We start from the raw sequence: 25,627 nt of genomic DNA, 5'->3' as shown, positions 1-25,627 counted from the left end.
TAATGAGAACTATATATTTAGATAACCCTATGATGTATAATTTCCCTTTGAATTATTTTATTTTGATAACTTATGCAGGTCCAGTGGTTATCATCCTTAGCTTATATTCTACTGAAACATATGTAAAGGGAAAATATGTTTTTATATGACTTATTTATTTCAAATTTGTGTAGTAAATGAAGACATTCACTAATTTCTCTTTTTTGTGAGTTACTTTCCAGAGTCCTTTGAACTTTCTATGAAAGAGCTTGTACTATATTTGCAAAATTAGTCCCAAATATGCATGGAAGAGCTATGAAGTACTTGTACTATATCTGCAAAATTAATTCTAAATATGCATTGAAGAGCTATGAAGTACAAGCAATTCTGTTTGGGTCATAGATCTTTACACTCTGTGATTAGATATCCTTCATGCTCTCATATAGTTTACAGTCATGTCAGTGAGAAGCAATTAATACATCTATACATGTCTCAAATATAAAGGATGCACATTGAATATATTAAACAGACCTAGTTCTCAGTATAAGATCTGTGCTGGAAAGAAGTTACTTGCTGAATATAAAAAAGATGTAGGTTTGCAACCAAACCTTATAATTAAAGGATACACAGATATGGGAGTAGGATGAATAAATGTAAATAAATTACAATAGAATATTTATAAAAATATATGAGAGAAAAATATCATATGTCTGAGACTTTCTCTGGCCAGAGTCAATATGAAGAAAACTTTAAAGTTTTCCTTATATGAATAAAAAGGATATATTTTAACACTTGGCCTTTCTGCTAGTCATCTATTGCCCTGAAACAAATTACTTCAAAACTATACCTTAAAACCTCATACACATTCACAGTTTCTGTGAGTCTGGAATCTGAGCATGGCTTAGCTGCATCCTTTGGTGCAGGATCTCTCAGAGGCTATATTGAAGGCATCTGCTGGGGCTGTCATCACTTCCAGGGTCCACCGGGGACAGAGTGTCTTCCAAGAGCACTTGGTATTGATAGGATTCACTTTTTTGCTGCAGCTTGGCCATTGCAGCTGTCAGTTCCTTGCCACATGGGCCTTTCCAACATGGCAGTTTGCTTCATCAAAGCATATAAGCAGAGAAGGCAATACAAAGAGTTTGCCAGTAAAGTGGAAATCACAAACTTTGGTAACAAACACAAAAGTGACATCTCATTAAGTTGGCTGTATGTTGTGTTGTTGGTTAGAAGCAAGTCACTAAGTCCAGCCAATCTTCAAGGGAAATAGACATCATACTCATATATAAATAACAGGAGTCAGGGATCATTGGGGATCATCTCAGAAGTATCCATACCATTGCCCTATATTTTACTCAAGGACTAAAATTTGCATAACAGCAAATAAAATCCATGGATGAGTATCGTGTGCATGCATGCATATGCATATACATACACACGTGCTCAGAAATATATACATACACACATATGTGCATATATATACACATATATATTTGTGAATAGAAATATTCACAAATTTTTTTCAAGGCTTTAATTTTTCATCAAGGCTTTAATTCTAAATTAAATTTAGACAAATTTTTCATCAAGGCTTTAATTATAAACATTCTAGGGTGTTTAGGAAAAATCTGAAGTAGGCAAAAGAATACCTTTCTTCCTTACCTCTTCCCCTTCTAAGATCTTTTTGTTCATCACTGAGCTTTCCTTGCCTCTAGACCCAGTTTATCCAATATCCTTCTGCTGTTCTCCAGATTCACTCCCTGCTAGGGAACTCAGATTTCTAGGCATCAGATATATCAATGCTTCTTTTCAGTAAAATCTCTGCATCCTGTAACCTATTTCTCCTTTAAGGGCATTGCTTTCTGAAATGTTAAAACGCATAATGCATCAAAAGTATTTGCTCCTGTCATGGCTAGCTGATCTGTTTTCCTTCACAAGTAACAGAAAGCTGGTCTGAACTGTTTATTTCACCAGGATCTCATTAATGCAGTGTGTTGGATGGAGATCTAGTGTATGCTCAAAGGTAGATAGGGAGGTTATTTTGGCATATACCCCATTACCAAGAGTAGGCAGCCCATTGACATTGCCCATCTGGGTAAATCAGCATGGATTTTTGACATCATGATTCTCCCATTTTTCGCCCTTGCATCCTTGTTCATGTTGCTCTCTCTCCTTGGAATAACACCCTTCCTTGTCTGTTTGGTGGATGCCTCTCCACCTTTCACAACCCCACTCAGATTTTACCTTTTGAGGTGATGATGTCCCTGACCCCTTGAAACAGAATTATTCATATAGCCCACCTGCCTGGCCTGTGCTTTGTGCATTATTGCCTGCAGCTCACTATATTATATTTATTTGGAACAAGCTCTACCCTCCTGAGATTTCAGTTTTTAAAGGGCAGAAAGCTTTTAATAGAATAAAATAAAAATTAAAAAACAAACTTCAACTAGCTTTCCCTTCTTAAAATTCTTCTGTGGGATCCCTCGCAACCCCATGCAATATCTTCTGGCTTTCCTTCATTTTTATCCATTTATGTAGTCATTTCTGAGTCTTCTGACTCCCGAAGTGTCTCTTCTACACATTTCTTTGTTTTTCTTCTCCTGTTTCCTATGGTAATCTCTACCCAGTTCACCCCCTATCTGGACCAAGTGGTTCTTACTTTCTAGCTAACCACCGTAATATTCAGCTCCCACAAACGCCTCTTTGGTTAAGTAGTTTTCTTCTCTAAAACACTGATTGTTTCTCATCTAGCTATAGGATCAAGGCCAAACTCTAGCTTATCATTTAATGTTCTTTATGCTGTGTGTCATAGCAACCTTCCTACCTTCAGTTGAACAAAGATGGGCTCACTCAGAGTCTTTGTTGACTGTCCCAATGTCTTGGCCTGTGCTAAATGCCAAATACATTAACTTCAGCTGTAATTAGCCAGGATATAACATTTATTGGGCAGCTATTTCATGACAGGCAAATTTTACCTGTGAGGAAACAGGAACACAGAAACTCATCACTCACTCACTCAAGTCTATATGACTAGTCAGTGACAGAGCCAGGACAAGAAAGCAGGCAGCCAACACCTAGCACAGCTCCTTTAGCAGTGAACAGAGTCTGACTCAGGCAGATGTTTTCAACTCCACTAAGAAAGAGTAAACCTGGAGATATAAGTGGAGGATTTGTTTGTTATAGTAATTATCACACATTTCAGAGATAATTACATTTTTATCCTTATTCCATTGTGATTTTATCTACAATTAGCTGTTTTCAAATGATAAGCTTCATTCTTTTGGTTGTTGTTAGTCTGGGCAGCTTTCCCAACTTCTTGAGTATGATTAGATACACTCAGTACACCCTGGAGTTGAGTCTAGTGTTCCTGTTACACTGTGGGGATGACCTAGGTGCCTCCTGCTCAGTCTTGTGGCTTCAGTACTCTTTTCTAGAGATGCAAGGTCAAAGAAAAGTCAGAGTCAAGGGCTGAATTTTCAAAGGACTCCTTTCCAGAACTTAATTAAGAAACCTTAATTAAGGTGTAAAACAGTGTGAAGGGAGAGACAAAGTCACACACAGGTCAGGCCCTGGCATTCAGAGCGGGGAAAGTTTGCTTCAACTGTAGAGTCTTCTGCTTGCACTGGCCCCTTGCTGCTATGATTCTCTCACACCTCTGGCCAGTGCCCTCCCCTTTCCTTATCTGTCTCCTCTTTCAAATTATCCTATTTTATGGGAGAAAAAACAACTTTCCTTCTACTTTTCTGTAATAAAGTTCTAGTAATAAAAGACTGACTGATAAGAGAAAAATGAATGGAAGTTTATTAATATGTATACCTCGTGTCTATATGGGAGATACCCAGGGAAAATTAGTAACTCAAAGAGGTGGCTTTAGCATTCAGGATTGAATATCATCTTACTAGGGAAAGGGCAGAAGGGACGTTGCAGTCTTAAGGGAGTCTAAATGATTTTTAGGAAAGGTGAAAGGGTGCTTAGAAGAATAGAAGGGAAGTAAGATGGTGTGACAAAGTTGGTCTGGGCATGGTGTGGACTTCTAGTCCCTCCACCTCCACCCCCACCCTTTCACCCCCCGGCCCCTGCCCATGCTGAGTCAGTCTTCTGTGGCTGATGAGACTCCCATGTGGGGGAACTGATAACAGTTGAGTTGCTTCTAGAAGGTCTTTTAGGTAGATAGTAGGAGTTCAGAGAAAATCTATTCTTGAATTTGCCATTTTCAAGTGCCTACAGCTCAAAATAATCAGTGTACCACAGTGGTATATTTTGGAGTGGCGTATCTTGAGTTCCTACAGATATATATTATGGTGACATATTCTACCTTTCACTGTCAGTTAATGTTTGCTTCAGAATAATCTGGTAAACTACTCACAGTGAGTTGAAATAATAACAATAAATGGGAACTGCAACATAGTGAGTGCCTTCTGTATACCAGGCACTCCAATATGTGGTTCCTTATATGATTTCCACTCTAAAATACAACCCAATAAGATATCCCTGTTTTATACTTAAAAAGGAAGTTAAGCAAATTCCATAGTATCATACAGCATAGTAGAAAAGTAGAAGTAAAATCACACCTCAGGTTTATCTTCATTCCTATGGCTAGGCCCATTTCCTTCATTAATATCTTTCCCTTCCAAGAGACTTTGCATGTTAGTAGGCAATAACTTAAGCTTATAAATTAACCTTTCATGGGTAACATTTGAAAATCACCCAGGCTAAAGGGTTGGAAGCCTTTTAGGTACTCTCTACTCCTCACACTTTGTAAGACTCTTCTGTGGCTTTGTATAATACCAACAATGAGCCGGTTTCTTTTTAAGATAAAATTTCCCTTCAGTTGCTGTAGCTTAAGATTTGCATTCTTCCTGTCTCCAAATACCCACAAAAAAGAAAACTAGAAAAGAGCCTTAGGAGCCTGTCTCTCGAGGGCTTTTGCTAATTGTCCTAGACCCCAGAACAAATGATAACATGCACAACTAGAGTAGTTGTGCAGTTCTAAGTGCTTTAAATGGTTTAAGCTTGGGTCATCTTCACACCTCCTATGAGATGTGTTAAGTCCCTGATCTGTCCTGAGACGTGAGGACACCGAGATGCTGAGGTAATAAATCTAGTAGAAGTAGAACCCTGGCTTTCTGGAACCAGAGATAATAGTGCCATTTTACACTTCTGCCTCTTCATTATGATCTTCATGCAAATAATGTGTTGTCTCTTGAGGAAGATAACACTTTAATAGCCAATATGCAGATAGTCTGATGAGGCTTGATTCTAAAATAAAACAAAAGCAGGGCAGTGTGCCCATAAGACCTCAGGCTTCTTATATGTGTCTTCCTAAGACAACCTGATTGGTAGCTGCTGTCTGAGTGGGGGACCCTGTGCTCTCCCAGGTAATATGGGTAGAATAAAGAGGTAGATGATCAATTCTATCTGAGCTAAGATATCAGCAGGATACACACCCAGGACACTTGTAGGGGACACTAGAAGACAAGACATGTAGTGATAGAATAGTGTTATGGACAACAAATACTTGAGTTGCTAGGTTGAAAAAATCAGTATGATATGTGAGGTCAAAGAGAGCATTCTAGAGAGTTTGGACTTGAGTCACAGGACTCAGGAAGGTTTGAAAAGACTCTGTACCCTGCCCTTTCTTGCCTTCCATTAAGAACTTTGATTTGCTTTTTTTCTTTTACCATCTTGGATGACCCCCCAAAATTAAGTGGTAGGTGATAAGTAGTACCCATTGAAAGGTATGATTTTGATGATAAAACTATGTTCTGCAGCTTCTACTGCAACCCGTGGAGCTTTTCTCAGTGTTACTGCTTCCATATGTGGAGAAGAGGGCATGGAGGAGGGGAGAAACTTGCACAAAAAAGTCCCAAAGCATGAATTTGTCAGTGGAATGATTCTACAATCTAGTAAAATGAGGAAGATTTAAGCTGTTAGAAAAAAATTTTTCTTTAGAATCTTCAGGCAAGAATGCTATGCCTTTCTCTGTTCATTACTAATCGAGCACCTTCAGCTATGTTTCCATTCCAAAAAAAAAAAAAAGAGAGAGAGAGAGAGAGAGAATTACTGTGGTTTGAATAATGGTAATCATGGCATATTTCACATTTTGAAGTTTGAATAATTCACCTGAACTTAATTGCAAAATGAAATACTATATTTGTGCATAGCCCTCTGGTTCTACATTAGGAAAGAAAGGTATATTACACTTCCAAACCCTGACCCTGCTTTGGTTTTAGGAATTTCCATAATGAATCTGAATACCCAGGGGTTTCCCAAAGAATGTGAAATACCAAAAGAATGCTCAGGTGCCTTGAAGGTGGTGAGGATTAATTTAATGGGAAATGATTGCCTTCAGAAAACATGGGGAGAGAAAAAAATAATATAAATAGGTTCTGACATCAGACATTAGCAGATGGTTTTATATAGGCATGACAGTATTGTCTTAGCACTTTGTTAATAAAAATTCTGCAGACATTTTTCATATTATGTTTGTCAGGAAATGATCATATAAATAAAAATGGAAGATTGGTGTGGAAAGAATATAAATATTGAACACATTTCATGCTGCATATCAATCAGTTAACAATGGGGTAGTTTCCTTGCCCTTTGTCATTATTCAATGCAAATTTATGAAATGGAAAAGGTATTATAAATTTGTTATGTCATTCGATTACATATTAAAAGGTGTTTTCATTTGAGTTGCAATCCATAAATATTGTATTACTGTGTCTCCTAGTTTCCCGTCAAAATACATTTTCCTCGTTAGGCAAGCATATGCCTTCCCTATGAAGTTGATCACCTTGGATGTGGTCATTAGTTCTGCTCTTTTGTCCAGAGTCAACTATCCTTTTCCTGCACCTTTCAGATGCATAGTTCTAAGAAATGTAATAAAATCCTTCCTTATACAGAATGTTGATAGCAACATGTCCAGACTTGGAAAACCTCCTCTTGTTTTATTATGATTCATTTTGGAGAGCAGTCATACCACATTTTGTTCTATAGCATTGAGACTATTTAATTAAGAATTCCAAAAGACCACTTTTCTTTGCATTATATTTTATTTAGACAAAGAACATGCCAAACCTCTGGGGAAGCCTGCTAAATTATTTCTTAATACAGAAGGCCTGTGAAGATTTGTTTCCATCAGATTTCGGTGAAATGTACCATCTGTTCAGCTAAAGAGCTTCTATTACCAAAGCAGGTAGAAATAGGACCATCTTTGTTTTCATCAGCTTTTTGTATCCGTGTGACTATATTTCCAACTTTCCCAAATCCATTCTAAATCATCAGAGTTCATATCATAGTGACTCTTTAATCTCCTACATACCAGGATCTCTTGTGTATAGGCCAGGCCTTGAGGTAATTGACATCAGTCTGGTCCCTAGACAGTTGCTCTGAATTTATCTAGTTTTATTGGTTGGTATGGGACCACTGCTTTCCCTCCCTCCCTCCCTTCCTCTTTCTTTCTTTCTTTCTTTCTTTCTTTCTTTCTTTCTTTCTCTTTCTTTCTTTCTTTCTTTCTTCTGCTTTCACTTTCATGTGCATTTTTGTAAATACAAGAGCAAATTTTATTCTCTTCCTTTTTCCTTTCTTTCTCTCAACTTTCTTCCCTATTTCATTTGTTTGTTCCTCTCTCTGAACCAAACCAAACACATACAGGGACACAAATATGCAAGCTCTTTTGTGCCTTTTACACACTGTTCCCTCTTTCTAGGCATGCCTTGCTTAAGTTTTTCCATTGACTAATCCTCCTTTACCTCCATAGGCTTACCCCAAACAGTATCAGTTCCTTAAAATTTCTCTCTGTAAAGTGCCTTCCTTACCCATTGTTGGGTGGCTCACCAATCTGCATTCTGTGCCCTCTCTCTCTCTCTTTCTCTCTCTCTCTATGCCATTGATTGTGTTGACACCCTTGTTCATGTCCCCATGAAATAGTTCTAACTTCCTTTTGAGTAGAGACTGGTCTTTTATCTTAGTGTCCTTTGCACTCAGTAGTGTTAACACCTGATAATTGATGGATGGATGGATGGATGGATGGATGGATGGATGGATGGATTGTGTTTGGGTAGAAATAAAAGTGACTCTCCCTTGCTCTGGGAAATGAAGTATATCAGATATGCTCATTCTCCTATTGGAGCCTTACAATTTAATTGGGAAATTTAAATAAGTATACAGATGTATGAGAGGAAGCAATATATGCTAAGCCCAACATAAAGGGAAAAACAGGTAGAAGAGTATAGAGAAATATGATAAACAGTTCAAAGCTCCAGTGGACAACGAATTGTTTGAGAAGGAGGTGACATTTGAGTTATTCCTTGAGTTTTATTTCTCTTCACTCTTCTTCCTACTATTATGAGAAGGGGTCAAGGACACAAACAAACAAACAAACAAAAAACCCAGGAGAAAAAAAAATAGTTTCTTTTTTCTTTTTTTTAGATATGGTCAAAAGTAGCTACTCTAAAATAGGTCTTCCTTATTTCATGTTCTTTCACTGCTTAGTAACTATGTGACCTTGACCAAGTTACTCAGGCACTTCAAGCAACAGTTGTGATTAAGGCTGAGTTATTATAAGAAAACAAAGGTAGAGAGAAAGAGATAATTTATGTAACACTCTTACCATGATGGATGGCATACAGTAAGTGCATAATAAGTATTTGCTGCTATTGTTGCTATTATTAAAACCCTTTCCAATGCGATGTATCTGTTTCTAAGAGCATTCATTTATTATGCCTTATTACATAAAACAATGTTGTGAAAAGTAACTATGCGACAAAACCCTTTTAAAGTATTTATTAGATTGAACCATATAAAACTCATTTTATAGCTCAAAAATGGTTAAGTTTCAGCAGTTTCATACTGTTCAACTTAATACATATGCTTTAACACATTTAGAATCTGGCCTATAAATCAGAAAGTCTTGAAATGGAAAAATTATACATGAGAAAAGTTTGTGATCTCACGATCCACTAATTTTAAGCAATAGTCACGATTAAACTGTAGTTTGGCAAAGAGATTTGGGACATTCACTGGACTATAGCATTAAATATTGAATAGGTAACACTTCAATTGCAGTAAGACCTTCACACCCAGATCTTAATTTCTAGTCTAGATCGCAAACATGGTCAATAACTCAGTCCCTTGTTTTCTTGGTTTTCACAATTTGCCAAACCAGAGATTTAAGTCTATTCTAGAGAATATAGTTCAGATAAAAGTTATGTCGCACCTGTAATGTGCCACAGAGACAGCATACCTGTTGAGATGTAAAAATTGGAAGAGTCTGATAAGCTGTATAGGTTAGGTTCAGAGTATTTCAGGAATCCATTTTTTAAAGATTTTATTTATGTATTTATTCATGAGAGACACAGAGAGAGAGATACACAGGCAGAGGAAGAAGCAGGCTCCCTATAGGGAGCCTGATATGGGACTCAATCCCTGGACCTGGGATCATGACCCGAGCCAAAGGCAGATGCTCAATGATTGAGCCACCCAGGTGCCCTGGGAATCCATTTGGATATGTAGATTTTAGTGATGTTTGAGCTGATTGTTAAAATATTTGAAAAACTCTACTGGTGGGTATATGGGAGTCACATTGTGGAAGGGAATATAATAAGAAGTAGGTCTGGAGGCTAGAAAGCAAGGGGTATATTGCAAGAATCAGTTCCATATAGCCATGAAAGGCTGCACCTTTAATCTAACATTATGGTATATGAAGAGGAAAAGTGGGAAATAAGGCCATAGGAAGAAGGAGGTACTTCAAATGCCTCACTGCATGGTTCACTCATTGTCCTGTAAGCAGCAAGGGTGAGTCCATGCAAGGTTTTTAACTAAATTATTGAAATAGTATGAATGATTCTTAAAAGAAGATTCACTAGGTGAACTGCATAGATAGGAGAACTAGTTAGAAGATTTTCAGAGAAATTTAAGAACAGGAAATGAAGCTTGTTCTACACAGGGACATTGATCAAGGAAAGAGAAGGGCATTGAAAAGAAGGAATTGGCAGTACTTGAGAAATAGTAGGAAGGAGGGGGCAGTTGAAAAGAGGCTGCAGACCTTTCATCCCAAGTGACTGGGGATGATGATATGAGTATCAATCAGAAAATAAATCTGTCAGTCTACTTGCAGTGCAGAGGGATTTAATCCACAGAAGCACATGCCTGCAAAACAGAAGCTTCAAGGAGCAAAAGTCAGGGTGTCTCTACTAGCTGTCAAGGTCAAGCTACGCTTGTGGGTCAGACTTAGGAGGTTGCTGATGCTGCCAACGGTGGAGAAACCATGCGAACTGATGCGGGTGGTGAAGCAGCTGTGTAGCTCTGAGACAGGTGACAGACAGGGAGTGCAGAGTCTAGCCAACTCTGGCAAGCCCACATGATCTGTGCCACTGTTGGCAGGGGAGGAAAAACAGATGCTTCCTTTCAGCTTCCAAAATATTTTGAGTGCACCTCATTCACAAAACCTGAAAGCTGGCAACACACTGTGGGAAGATGCAGTTCCCAGGCTTCCTGCTGGTGAGCCAACAGGGAAGACATGAGAAAGGCTGACAAGGTTGCCCAGGGTCCAGAATAGAAGGCAGGACAGGGCAGAGAGTCTATAGAAGATGTGGTGACTGGCAAATATGCATTAGTATCTGGTGGGGCATTGGGTTGTGCAAGTCTGGTAGGCTATAGAAAAGCCACATGTAGGCTTGGAGATTTAGATTTGGAAAAGGTAGAGATGAGATTAGAGAGAAAGATGGAACACAGAGAGAGACAGGCAAGAGAGGGAGAACAAAGACTGAGATCCTAGCCATGAGGAGTGTCCATCCTTGGTGATGGAAGAGGGAGATGTCAGTAGGAAGCAGAGAAGTGTTCAGATAGGAAGGAAGGGCACCTAAACAACATAATCAGAATGGTAACAGAGAACGAAGTTTTGAGAAGGAAGAGATGGCCATTGCAGGCAAATTGCTCAGCCCAAAAGAGTCTGAAAAGAGTATTAAATGTGATGATTTCAGGTCTACTGATGATAAAAAACCTCCCTGAGCATAGTGATCAGGACAAAAGTCAGATAAAAGACCATTGTTGAAATGGATTAGGTGGGGGGAAATGTGAAAACAGAATAGATAAACTACAAGTGGCAAAGGGTAAAGAGAAAAAATGATGGATAAATTGCAAAAGGAGAGTGGGGACAAAAGAAGTTTCCATTTGGATAAAGTTTATGTTAATTTGTTTGATGTTTGATGAAAATAGGAACTCTTGGGAAAGAAACACATAATACCTACTAAAAGGGCAAATTGGAAGCAAAGGTCCAGGATACGTGAGGGAGAATGGAATCCAAAGTTCCAGTAGTAGCCATGGCAGACGGGACTCAGAGTCCTCTACATCTGTATATTTTCTAATTGGCATTGCCTCTCAGATGATCATGAACATATTGAATTCCCCCAGAGAGTATGGTATTTCAAAGCAAGGACGACAACAATGTTTTTCATAGAATGGTAATCATCCAATCTATCTGTGTAGAAAATCTGGAAATAAAGCACCACCAAAGACACTACCAGTCAGTGTGGATGCAAATTTCCTCATATGTAAGGTGCTTCCTGCCTCAAAGAGCTACACTAATTAACTGTTGCATGATAATGATACCTTTCTGTTGCAGACTGTGGTTGTGGGCCACACTCATACATAAAAAGAAGATTGACATTTGATTTACACAGCTTTACTAATCAATTTCTTGGCTGTAGAAAAACTGTGATATCATTTTAGAGCCCCTATTATAGCCTAACAAGAGAGAGATAATTAAGTCCTAGGGGACCCACAGTCTAGCCAGGTATTGCAGAAGGGGCCCTTTCTCTCTCCTCCCCAATCCGAGAGAAGACTCTGCATTTCACAATTAAGTGTGCTCCTCTTCTTTGTCTGGGGGAGGCAAGGATGATTGGAAGAAAGTTGAATGTGCTGCTCATTACTTGGTTTTTGACATTTGTTTAGTGTGGGTTTATAGTCTTTCCCAATATGACAATAAAACCACATGGATGGATGGGAAGCCGAGGTCTGCACAGTTTCTTGTGTTTGTATGGAGGGAAAAGGACTTTGACCATAGATTTGAACATCTTAAGGTAGCACAACTTTAAGATAAAAAACAGTTAGTGTATATTTCTATGCGTTGTATGATGGTATTTTCTAGTAGTAAATCAGCATAGTGCACAGATGACCCTTGAACAACAGGGGTTTGAATTGCATGAGTCTGCTTGCACATGGATTTTTTTTTTTTTGATACAGTAGAGTACTATAAAAGTATTTTCTCTTCCTTGTGATTTTCTTAATAACATTATTATTCTAGCTTACTTTATTGTAAGAATACAGTATATGATACTATACAAAATATGTGTTAATTGGCTGGTTTGTTATTTGTAAGACTTTCAGTCAACAGTCAGCTATTAGTACTTAAGTTATGTACAATCAAAAGTTATATGTGGATTTTCATCTCTGCTTGGGAGGGTTCAGTGCCCCTAGACCCTGTGTTGTTCAAGGGTGAACAGTATTGTTGCTCATCAGCTACATTTCAAAACTCATATCACTTGGCAGATTTTGAGTGTTTATCTTTGCTTAGTTTCTGTTTTTTTTTATACCAAATCTGAAATATGTTCTTTCTTTGATGCTTTTACTTATCAAAGAAAATTTATTTTTTGAACTTAGTTTCAATATATGGGTTCTCTGCCCTTTCCCCCCCAAGTAACCTTGCTTTCATTTTGTAACATTGACAGTTCAAGGATAAATGGACACTATTTTGGCCTAAAGTCACTGTATTTTTCAACATCTATTTCATTGGGCAGAAATGTGCAATAAAAGTGCTGTATAAGACTTGTAATCTATGATAAGAAATACTTGAAGACAATCGTCTTTTATTTAATATTAACGTCGTGGCTAGGGGATTTTGCAGTTATTGGTATTAGTTTTATCAGAGCAGTTTTTTTCCCTTAGCAACAGATATTCTGATATGGCTATTCTTTATCTTCTCATAGACTCCCCAGGCCAAGAAGGACACACTGTGAATACTGGAGGAAACCTAAATATTCCAAATTGTTGGGAGAAAAATACATATATATAGAGAATACAATGAGACAAGTGCTCAAAATATGAATAGGTACCCACTGAGGAAGGATTACCTGGAGGTCTTGGTTGACATTGTTTGAAATGTAGCTAATAAACTTCTATGAATCAATGAAAGTAACTTTAAATGTATGTAATTCAGTTGGAAGAGCCTTAACTGATTTGGCTAACAATGATTTAAAATGATTTGCATTTGATTAAAATGCCAACATATATATAAAACTAAATGGAGCACTTTTACTTTCCGTAGATATATAGACTAGTATGCACACACACTCTAAAAAATATTTTATTTATTTGTTTGATAGAGGGAGCAAGCATAGGCAGGCAGAGCAGCAGGCAGAGGGGGAGGGAGAAGCAGACTCCCTGCTGAGCAGGGAGCCCAATGCAGGGCTTGATCCCAGGACCTCAGGATCACGGGATCATGACCTGAACCTAAGGCAGATGCTTAACTGACTCAGCCACCTAGCTGCCCCTAGTATACAAACTAAAATGTATACTTCTTATTAAGAAAACTCACTATAAACTATGTAAAAATTACAAACAAAATCAGTAGTTGTGTTTGAAAGTCCCTTCTCCATCAAGCCAAATTCTACTCATTTCTCAAAGTTTAGCCTGCATCAGCACCTCCAGAGAGTATTTCTTAGCCTCTTATATCTCTTTACATTCAAGACATTTTCTTCTGGCACTGATTACATTGTAGAGTAATTGGTGGTCTGCTTGTATCCCACACTTGGCAGCTTTTCTTTACTCGAATTGCTAGTTAGCGCACAAAGCACATCGTAAGCATGATTATCAAATAAGGGAATAGATAAATGAATGAGGCGATAAATGAGTGAATGAATAAATGAGTGAATAATTATTCATGTCACAGAAGGTATTATTTTTAAGTTTTCTGCCATTGGAATTAAAATGAGTTTCATCTAAATATGCTTTTCCCTCTATTTTTCAACATTGTATATACCCCAAATGAAGTAATCCCACAACTTAGGAAAGTTCCACTCACCAAGGATAAATCGATACTCCACTGCATCATTTGGCTAATAGAAAAAAGATGAGGGTGCCTGGGTGGCTCAGTCAGTTAAGTGTCTGACTCTTGTTTTTGGTTCAGGTCATGATCTCAGGGTCCTGAGATTGAGCCTTGTGTTGAGCTCCAAGCTCAGTGAGGATTCTGCTTGAGATTCTCTCCCTCCCCCATTATCTCTCCCCACTACTTGCATATACACTCAAGCATGCCCTCTCTCTAAAATCAATCAATCAATCAATCAATCAATCAATCTTTAAAAAAGAAAAAGAAAATAAAAAGAAAAAAGAAAAAGACATGCAATACACACTGGAGCCCCTAACAAGCTAACAAAATCATTGTAAAACTATGAAACCTGGGCATGAAATTGTTTTTATGATGTTTAATAGTGCCAGATAATATAGGGTAAGTGTTTTGGGAGGACACGAGGGTAAGACATAGATTCACGTATTTTAATAGGCTAGAATATGCTTGTAAAAGATACAGATTCCTGGCCTTCAGTCCCAGAGATTCTGATTTATAGGGTCTCAGGTGGACCTGGGAATCTGAACTTTTAATGAGAACACTTGGTGATTTTTGCAGAATATCCCAGGGAAAATACTTTTCAGTGGAATAAGGAAGTCATCAGGAAAGCAGGAAGTGAGACTTAGGCTGGAGCCTGAAGGATGTTTGGATAGTGATGGAAGAGAATGAGCAAATCTCCTTGTTCTTACAGTAATTGGCAGAAATATCTCTATCCAAATTCCAGATTATTATGATGATTGACAGATGCATTTTTGTGACATCCCAGTGTCATGTTACTCTGGGAAGTAATATGGAAGTCATATTACTCTGATGCTTCCTTTTTTTTGTTTGTTTTTAATCTAACATAGAAGCAGATTTTAAATTGACTTCTTTTACCCAGTTTTCACTTTTTACCTGCTAAATCTTGACAAGTCTCTACAGCTTAGAATTTCTAAGAATCAAACATGCCTGTTATTGCCATACTTTGAGTTGTGATGATATTTTAACCAAGGACTATTGGGTGAAGAGTAGTGAAACATTAGATGTCTGCCTCTGCTAACACCACTAAGAAACCATTTCTTCCATTTTCTTGCCAATAAAAGTTGGAAGGTTATAAACATTTTGTAGACATGCAGACTGTTTTTCCTGGTTGGTAGAGATTTACTATAAAATAAGCTGCATCAAAAACATGACTATGTACTGTCATGCTAAAGCTTGATAGTGTGTTCTTCAAAGCAAAGCAGACTTTGAAGGTGTTTGTTTGAAGATTCCTTCATCAGAAGGAACACATTTTTGGATAATTCAGAATGCTCAGAAAGACTAATTAATTGCTTAGGCTGACAATCAATTTGGCATGAATGAAAGAAAGATGACAATCGATATCGAGCTGAGAAGTGAGAAGAGTTTCAGCAGTGACAGCTCAGTTGCCCAGCAGAGAGAGAAGTGGTACCCAACAAGAAAAGACCAACAAAATGCTTCTTGTCTTTCTTGAGTTTGGGCACTAAGTCATCTAGAGACAGTTTTGTATAATCACACAGGCAAGGTGGGCAGTCTTTGAGAGGTGGTTCCATATATGTCTTCAATTCTGACAATCCAAGTGTGGAAGTCATTATATTAGCACCAGTAACTGGTTCTCTTCTCATTGCTGGGTTCTCAGAAAACTAAATTTACCATCAACCCTAGCAGTTAGTTGGTCCATGTAACTAGTTCTGCCCAATAGCCTTCACACTGAAGTGAAGTTCACATTGAAGTGACAGTTCTGGAATGAGGCAGTAAAAATCCCTACAGCATTCTTTAGTTTCTCTTTCCCCAGCTCTGATGAAGGCTTCATGATGAAAAGATAGGGAAGCCTGAATACTTGAGTTATTCCACTGACAGAGAGATTACAATATTTAACATCTAACTAGGATACTTTTGGAGTAAAAAAGATGCTATTAATAATTATTCCATCACACTAGGTATAAACTGGACTGCCTGGGAAACAGGACATAGAACCACTCTACGCATGGAGGATAGTTAACTGTTGAGGTATTCAGACCTTGTGTCAATAAGAAATTTAGTTATTTTTTTTTTTAAGTCAGCAAGCTGTTGGGGTTAGTACTTGAGCATAACCTACTGTATAATGACAAACACAGTAGGTAATGCTCCTAACAAGCTGTTGTCTGAAACACTGGGCAGAGGTGCTTTATCTCTGTACACTTTTTGAAAATAGATGAAGAGAGTGGGTACCTCTGTAAAGTCTTAACTTGTTTAGTTGATACTCCCAAGGAAGCTGTTCCATTGCACTTCTCATATCACTTCCTAAAGATCTCTAATTCAAACAGTCTTGATTTCTAAAAGAACTATCTTTAAAACCACAATTTTGAAAAGTGACAATGTATATAACATTTAACATTTTGTCTTATTGAATCTTCATAACACCTCTCTAAGGTAAAGAGAGCTGGTATGCAATACCCATTTTTGCAGACAAGGGAGCTAAGGATCAGAAAATTTGACTTTTTCCTAAGCTATGTGCTGGTAAGAATATCTCCCCCCAGACCTACCTATGCTACTTTAGACAGTACCTGGGACTGAGATATACTTACTGTGTTGTGCCAGAGGAGTTGAGGTGGGGAGAGGATTTGATAATACCACTTTTCTGGCTGTGCTGTGGTTTTGTAATGTCTGCTTATTTAAGAGAAGCCACTCTGAAATATTGTGGATCAAACATCACAAGACGTATGCGATTTAAAGAGCAGGCCCAGTGAAGAATGGCCTATTAGCAATCATAAGGCTACAAGAAGCCAGTTTTGTGGATTCATGATGCACTTCTTTACCATAATTGTACCTTTTTTGGCCAGAAAATGTAACACTATAGTTTGACCCCAAATATGGCCAATTGGATTTTCCTGCCTTTGCCCTACACACACACACACACACACACACACACACACACACACACACACACAAACACAGATTACCACCAGTTACTTACCATTCTGCCTTCTACATTATTCAGATCTAGTGTGATTATTGGCTCGACCTCTCTAAGCTTTAATGACTTTACACTTGTCAAGATCCAAAAAAAGAAAACTCACTAAGGTGCGAAAAATGAGAATCAAATTCAAGATGAGTTTTCCAATGAGAATCAAGTCTAATCATTTCATTCAATTAGTAATTTTCTCCTAGTCAAATCCTAAACAGTCCAGAAGTATGAGAGAATAGAGTATCATCTGTTTGATGTATTCTTTGGGATTATAACTATCTGATGAGGAGACAGTTACAACTGTGGAGAAATGTTATTTGTTGTCTGAAACCTAGCAAACCTCATTTTGAGTATGTAACATCACTATATTGCTGTATTTAAACTTTCAAGAGCCCAGTGAATTTGAAGAAAGAAATCTTGGTTGTCTGGTCCACATTTTATTATTGTTTGACTAAGGTAAAATTGTAAAATTCTTATTTTAAGAAATTGGAAAAGGATGCTCCAAGTTGTTACATTAGTTTTCTAGAACAGAAGAGCCTCTGATTAAAATTATTCAGTGACTATTCTCATATTATATTAAAATATTTTTTGTTATTCCTACCAACAGTGGCCTAAAGGAATAAACATTGAGGGCCAATAATAAATTGAACTGTCTGCTATATTCAGAGTTCCCCTAATATTTGAATACTGAGCTATAAAGGTCTATCCCCCAAATAATACATTTATATTAAAAGTACTTATCTTGGCAATTCAAAGTCTTTTCTGAGCTGTTTCAGACTCCAAGAACATTCATGCTTTGGGCTGCTCAAGAAAATTTTTAAAAGAACTAAATCTGGGTTTATTTGTGAAAATTCATTATTCTGAAGAATTCTATTAGGACACATTACAGAGATAGATTTAGAAGTTAAGTAGAGGAGCTCATAAGACTGGACATGAGTGGTTATATGAACTGCTAACTATTTTGTAATAATAAAACATGATTATTGTAATAATTAATAATTATTACATTAATTAAAACCTCTATTCCTCTAAGAGAATTAACCCATTTTATAGACTTCTTAGGGATTCTTAGGAGCTAGTGCAAACTCTGCCTTCGAAGGGTTAACCAGAACAGTGGAAGCTGTTGAACTACATTTTTTCTTGGTACTCACACATATAGGACTCTCCTACTTTCTTTTTCTTTCTTGATGAGTGTGAACTCTGTAATAGTCAAATGAATCCAAAAATGCAACTCCATGTTCTACCACTGTCGAGAAAAAACACTTGGATTTGTTTGTTAACATTCAAGCAATTCCCTTCAACTCCACACAGAGAATGGGACTTCTCCCCTGGACGCTTCTATCCATTTCCCTGCCTTCTCCACGTCTGCCTCTCCCCATTCAGCGAGCTCCCCATGAGGGATCAGCACCAGCCTGCCTATGAGAAAATTTATGGCGCTTTCTGCTCACATACACATGGCCCTGAAGTGAATATGATGTAGTAATTCAAATTGGACTAGCACCTTTCGATCTGTTTATGAATGGTGTTGCATCCCCATGAGTGAATTAGAGCACCTTGGTTTCTGGGCAACAGTATTATTCTTGCAAAATTTGTGCTGAATTAAAAATATATATCATCTAGGAAAGAAATAAGAGATTCCAACCCTCCGACATTTATCGAGAGTGAGTTTCAGTTTCAGGGCAGTTTTCAGTTATCTTTGCTGTAGATTTACTGTTCCTAAGCATTGCAGCGGGGATGAGCAGAGATCAGGTTAAGAACATCAAAGTCACAGCCGACCTGGGGATTGTCCCTGCTTACATGCTTAGATGTGCTAGCTTCTAAGTGAGGAAACTCTCATTTTCTGAGGAAACGAGTTGGTTCAGCTGGGTGGAACTCTGTACTAAACCAGCAAAGTTTCCGCATGAACAGTTTCCTGTTAGATTTGAAAATTAGTAGGCTCTTCTCTCCACTCCTAAGCTTGAAGAAAGCTTTGCACTGCAATTAAAATGGGGAAGTAGGATGTGCCGTTGAGCAAAGCAGTGAGAGTAGAATGGGAGAAAGGAATTGAAAGCAAATGATATGGGAGGTCATGCAAAATATGTTGTTCATTAAGATAATTCTATCCTTTCTGCCCCAACACAAGAGCGGTAAGCTGCTCAGAGTTTAGTCAGCCAGAAGTTTGAAGGTGTTGAGGGTGTCCAGGCTAGACTGAATCTAGAACCTTGGCCTCATCAGGGTACTGTTTCAGCCCTCTAAGCTAATTAGCTACAAATGAAGCATATTGGCTGTGGACTGCATATTCAAGGTGACAAAAAGAGCAAGGAGTTATTTCTGGGAGATAGTTGGTTTGTTTTGCTAATAGCCAGAAACCCGGCATGTTAGCCCCACATGTCACAACTTAAGACTTACCCTCCAGTCTTGCTGGCATCTCTCATTTGTCACTGTTTTTCTCTGGCAACTTAGATTTACATATAGGTCTGTGAGGAAGTGAAAAGGAGTCAGGGATGGATGACTAAAGAAATTATTCGATTCATTCATTCACTCAGAATTTATGGACCACCCAGCCAATAGTAGTAGCTATGCTCAGGTGCTAGAGATAAACAGGGCAGAAGTCATTGACCTCAAGAAACTCAGAGGTCATTAATAAGGCAGAAATGAATGAGTGTTGGTCTTGCAACTTTTCACAGAAAAGACAATGAGGGAATATTGAGTAATTTTATTACTAATGTATTATGTGATTAATCAGCAAGAACCCATTAAAATATTTCTTGAAATGTGACTCAGTTCAGCTTTCAGTTGAAAGAGCCCCATCAATTATCAGTTTGAGTAGGGGAGAGTGGCTTCTTGTTTTGCATTTACTTTGTTCTATTTCTGTCAAAAATGAAGTTATGCTAAACTGAGTGTCTGATCATAGGAGACACAAAAAGTCTAACGTTCTGATCAGTTTCTAGAGTGTCATAAGGCAAAAGCTCTTATATTTATACCTGTGCTATCTTAAATACACTGTTGACATATATGAATTTAATTTCTTTTCTCTAACTTGTGTAGAGCTTAACTTTTTAAAAATAGCTCACTTAATATGCATATGAACTTATTACACCTCTCCAAGTATAATTTTGGCCTCTGTATTTTTAGTTGACAGACACTTGACCTGTATTTAGGGGAAGGAAGGACTTAGTCACAGGTCAGACAAACAAACAAACAAATAAGAAAGAATGAATGAACTGGAAGACATTGATTAAGGGTGGTGTTAAACCCTTAAAAAATGAAAGACAGAAAACTAAAAGAAAAAGAAAAAAGAAAATCTCTGCCTAGAGCTAGCCTAGAAAAAGGAATCAGGAAATAAAAGGAATTATTTTTAGCCACGTTTGGAAAACAAATTGTAAAACTGTTCTTTGTGAAGACTGGTAATGCAAACCTTCACACATTAGCTATCAAAATAATAAAATGAAGCAAAATGTCATTGGGCATCAAATGACAGTGGATAATGCTTCACAGTCTTTGATTTTCAAGATAATAAATGGAGATGTTTGCTAAATGAGAATTTTTTTTAAAAAGAAGATGTTATCAGGGAATAGATAATAGTATCTTCTCGTCAAGTTCAAAATATTTTCTCTGTGACCAGATTCATAAAGGTTATGGAAAAATGAGACAACTTAATTTTTCACCAAAGGTTGGGACGGGTCCTTGCAACTCTGTTCCAAGCTGCAGCTTAGAAATGTAATTGGTTTTAATTAATTATGAAGCAGTGCCAGAAAACATGTTCACAATATTACTGTGGGTCTTGGCTGCTTGAGAATCTAACAACTTCCTGCCCACCTCTTTTTTCTTTCTTTCTTTTTTTTTTGTATATATAAAGCCAAGAAGAATAGGGGAAGGTGAGTAGATGTTTTTCTTTTTGATCTAGCAACTTATGCACAGAACTTTTAATTATACAGAAGAGATAATTCAGTAAGATGTGCACTGACAAAATTATATTTTAACTTATGAAAAAAAGACAAGATTTTATTTTAACTGAGCCTAACATTTGGGATACATTTAAGCCAAATGTTTATAAGCGAATGAAAAGTGTGTTAAAATAAGAAAGACCTGTAACTCCTGTGCTAAAATGGGAAGAGAGTTGATGAATATGTAGAAAACCAGAGGCCAATCTCTGATCTGTAATGCACAAACTGACTGATCTTGGGCAATTCATCACCATTATCGTTACTTTTTTGTTTATGGTAGATTCAAAAAACAGCATGGAAAAATCCACTACCGTTGAAGAGATTATCTTTGTTTTTTTCATATAGTGAAGACAAATATTAGAAATTGGCTCTGATCATTTAATATTTCAGAATCTGTGCCTTCTCCACATCTTTTTTTTAAAATATGAATTTAGTTTGTCTTTTCTACCAGACCTTAAGCTTTCCCCAGGTCAAATAGGGTGTTTTGCCTTTTTGGGCTCAGCATCCCATAGGTATTCACCAAGGTAACTCTTCTTTAGGAGTTCCGACTCTTCTTAATTAAAATAATTTCCTGGGGCACCTGGATGGTGCAGTCACTTAAATGTCTGATTCTTGGTTTTGGCTGGGGTCATGATCTCGGGGTCATTAGATTGAGCCCCACATTGGGCTCCACACTCAGTATAGAGTCTGCTTCAGATTTTTCTCCCTCTCCCTCTGTCTTTCCCACTTGTGCTCTCTCTCTCTCTCATTCTCTCTCACTGTCTAATAAATAGATAAATCTTTTTAAAAATAATAAAATCATTTCCTGGATGTAAATAAGGCCTAGTGGGAAAAGACTGTTCTTTTACAGTCAGGAAAAATGGTTTAGTCCTAACCTACCCAACTAACCATGATCCTGTGAGTAAGCCTTTAGTATTTCTGTGACTCTGTTTTCTTAACTACCACATAGATGTAATGATCTTTTACAAGTACATTATAATGATTAATAGATGTGAGTTGTTTGATAACTTGAAAGTTCTATTTAATTTTGTTGTTATCATTAATAACATAAGGCTTGTGAAAATACAGGAAACAGATTTTACTCTCCTGGCTGGATGTACAAAGAAGGTAGCTCACATAAATGTCACAACGCATTCTTTTAGCACTCATGATGGTGTTCCCTGTTTTCTGAAATCCTGAGCGAAGTCTTGGTGCCATCCCCCGTGAAGGCAGAGTTTCTCCAATTACAGTCCAGATGTGGACTGGCTCAAATCATCTGCAGTTTCCCTGCTCTGCTGCTAAATAGTTTTATGCCATATTAGAAGGGTTGGCATTTTGAACTATATTCCTTCAGTTACTGTAATGGTCTTACCACTTCATGGAATTCATTGGCCTCCTGGAGCCCTTAATTTGCTATGCCAGACCTCTTAGTCAAAGTAAGAAGCTATATCAGCCTGCTTTCCCTCAAGTCTTTTAAACTAGTAAAATACATGCTTCAGTTTGGGACTAGAAGAAACAGCCAACTCAGGTTTTGGATGAAAGAACACTTACTGTGTTCAGGGCATCTAGTTCAGATGTCCTGCTCTAAGAGTGTGTTCCATGTATCCTCATGGATGGGCCCCAAGGACACGGTCATTCAAACACAGAATATATATGGGCAATGCCTGGAAGAGTAACTACTTAATACTTTTTAAAATGAATTAACAAAGGATTCATATAATGGCATCTACTGAGTACCCACTTCATCTATAATTGAGGGAGACACATAAGAAATCTATGACAGGGTTCTATACAAAATATTGTAATTTACTTCAGAAGACTGTGTATGTGTGTGTATGTGTGTGTATCAACATTAAAGGGAAGATTTTTTAAGTGACAGAATGAATGATGTAAAGCATACGGCTATAAAAATCAAAGAAATGGGGGGGGGCAATGAAGATGTCTCTTAGATACTGAAACTTGAAGTAGATTTTGAAAGATGGTTGCAAATGAGAAGATTACAAGGGTTTGACATTTCAAGAAGTAGTAATAACATGAGACAATGTCTGGAAATGGAAATGAGTGTGTTTGTTTTGGGGGGATGGGCATTGGAAGTAGGTATGTAAGACAAAATAGGATTATAATATACAATATACATTACAATATAACCCATAGAAATAATAATTAATGTTTACTAGCATGAATATGTAAAGATGTTTATTATTTGAAAGAGTAAAAATCTTGAAGTAATATAAGTTCCATTAGTAGAGGAATGATTAAATAATTTATGGTGCATTCATGTCATGAAATACCAGGTAGTAGCTTAAAAGAATAAAGTAGATCTTTGTGTGCTGACATGGAAAGACCACCATGGAAAGACAACAGTGTGTTAGCAGCAAAAATGCATTCATGTAATATTTGTCAATTTTGAAAATTGATTTAAAAAAATCAAAGTGGTATTTCAGGAAGATTAATGTGGTGACATTGTGTCAAATTAAAAGGGAGTGATTGAAAGTGAAAAGGGATATTGGGAGATGTTTGTGTGAGTACAGATGCAAGAGGCCAAGGAGAGGGACCTGAATGGTAAAGAGAAAGAAAGAAAACTCAGAGACATTCTGAAGAATTCTGAAGAATGATTTTAAAGGACTTTGTGATGGATTCCTAATGTAGGGGATGAAGGACAGAGAAGAGAAAATAAATTTTAGATTTCCAGGTATCAGCTTATAAAATACACTGAAGAAATATTTCTACTAACTAAAATAGACCCATGTTAATCGAACCTCCTTTAAAGAAATTCTTTATACATTTTGTCTGTTTGTTTCTCAGGATGGAAGAAACAGTACGAAATCTACTGCAGAGTCAAGGGCCTTCAGAGCAGAAAAAAGAAGAAACTGTAAATATAATGGTCTACCAGGTACGCCATGTTTCTTCCTCTTGGCTGGGCTCCAGTTGGCTTGTTTTTCTTGTATTTTTCTAGCTCTGTCTTCCCTAACCCAGAGATAAACAAACAAGTATGGTCCAGACCCTAGTACTAAGAGCCATACAGTCACTTCTGCTGAAGGAATCACATACATGTTTACTTATCTCCTTCATTTCTTGAACTCTGACTGTAAAAACATTGTATATTTGGTCGTAGGAAGGTAGAAAAAGTAAGTTTATAGTGAAACAGAAAGATGTATAAAAGTATCATAGTATTCTGTGGTCAGGGCGGTAAGAGAGTTATCTACAGCATTCTCTGGGAACACAGAGGGGAGGGACTCATCCTTTCTGAGGAGTGTCATACCTTATGACACTTGGCATATTTTAAAGGGATGGCACTTGGAGGCCTGAGGGATAGGGAATAGGAGAAAGGACACTAAGGACATTGCAAGCAGAGACATGCCTAGATAAGATACAGTGATTGAATTTGTATGGCAGACTCATGGAGAATAAGAAGCTCAAGGTAAGTAAATAATGTTCTATTGAGAAAAAATCTCAATGGTGAGACTGAGGAGGGTATATGGAAGAGCTGGATGAGGTCATGCTTGCCTACTGTGCTCATGGAGTGACCTTGAACCTTGGGCCTTGTGGAGTCTAAAGAGGTCCAAAACCAGTGGTAAATGAAGTAACCAGTATTTGTCTTCTAATAGTCCTCATTCCATGGTTCTTTAAATCACCCAGGAAAAATAAATAAATCACCCAGGGTGGCAAGCAGGGCATCCAACCTGAGCATGACCCAAGTTGGCCACACAGACAAGCAGCCTCTGGCAGAATGGGGAAGGGAAATACAACAGAAGGAACACAGGCAGTCGACATAGATACAGTGAAGACTTTTACTGAAATAAAAGACTTCAAATCACAATACAGACCTGATATCCTTTGCACAACTTTGTATAAGAAAATTAGAAAGCTAAAGAAGACAAGGAAATGGGTACAAATTTGTGGTAATCCCTGAGGAGCCCTAGATTTTTGCTGGCTAAAAAGTAAGTGTCTGGGGAGGCAAGCATAGAAACCCTGCTGGTAAAGATCATGTCATATGATTTTCCCTGAATTTATGGATTCAGGGGCCTACAACCCAACTTGTTAAGAAGATTGAGAGGAATCTGGTAATAAAAGTCACACTGTTTTTTTTTTTTTTTTTAAAGACGTATTTATTTATTTGAGAGAGTGAGAGAAAGAGAAAGAAAAGCGGCAGAGGGAGAGGGGCAGAGAGAATTTCAAGCAGACTCCATCATGATCCTGGAGCCCAATGTGGGGCTCAATCTCTTGACCCCCCCGTTGGACATGAGCTGAAACCAAGAGTCAAATACTTAACCAACTGAGCCACCCAGGTGTCCCCAAAGCCCCACTAAGTGGTTCTGCATGAAGTGGTTCTGTCCAGCCTAAAAAAGTCCTGTGAATCAAAAATTTAAGTCATCTGTTCCTCCTCATGGGTAACATCAAGCTTCAGTTATAACAATCTTTCATTATTGCTCTTATACTTTTCCTGAACTCCTCAGGATCATTCTATTTGATCTAGATTCTTTTTTTCTTTTGATTTCTCCTTTCTAATCTCTCCTCCACTTATTAGTCAAGCCTGCGGTGTTGACCCTTACCATCAGATTTCATTTTGTGAAATCGGAAGCTACTTAGAAAAACAGATATAGTTTTAAAACACATTTTTAAAACTATTTCCTCCTATAACCCCTTCTATTGGATTTGAGAATCAGCTCTCCTCTC

General features: G+C 37.6%; 1 protein-coding gene across 15 annotated transcripts in view; it reads left to right on the top strand.

The window, feature by feature from the left end:
• Window positions 1-25,627, top strand: part of NCKAP5 (NCK associated protein 5) — a 946,904-nt gene that overhangs the window by 616,693 nt on the left and 304,584 nt on the right. For all 15 annotated transcript variants that reach the window (XM_072757601.1, XM_072757595.1, XM_072757603.1 and 12 more), the window contains one exon: window positions 23,756-23,843. In XM_072757601.1, coding sequence (XP_072613702.1) covers window positions 23,756-23,843 — 88 coding nt within the window. The remainder of the gene's footprint in view (window positions 1-23,755; window positions 23,844-25,627) is intronic.

The sequence above is a fragment of the Vulpes vulpes genome, chromosome 5 (genome assembly GCF_048418805.1).
Source record: "Vulpes vulpes isolate BD-2025 chromosome 5, VulVul3, whole genome shotgun sequence".
NCBI lineage: Eukaryota > Metazoa > Chordata > Mammalia > Carnivora > Canidae > Vulpes > Vulpes vulpes.
This window is presented reverse-complemented; position numbering and strand designations above follow the sequence as displayed.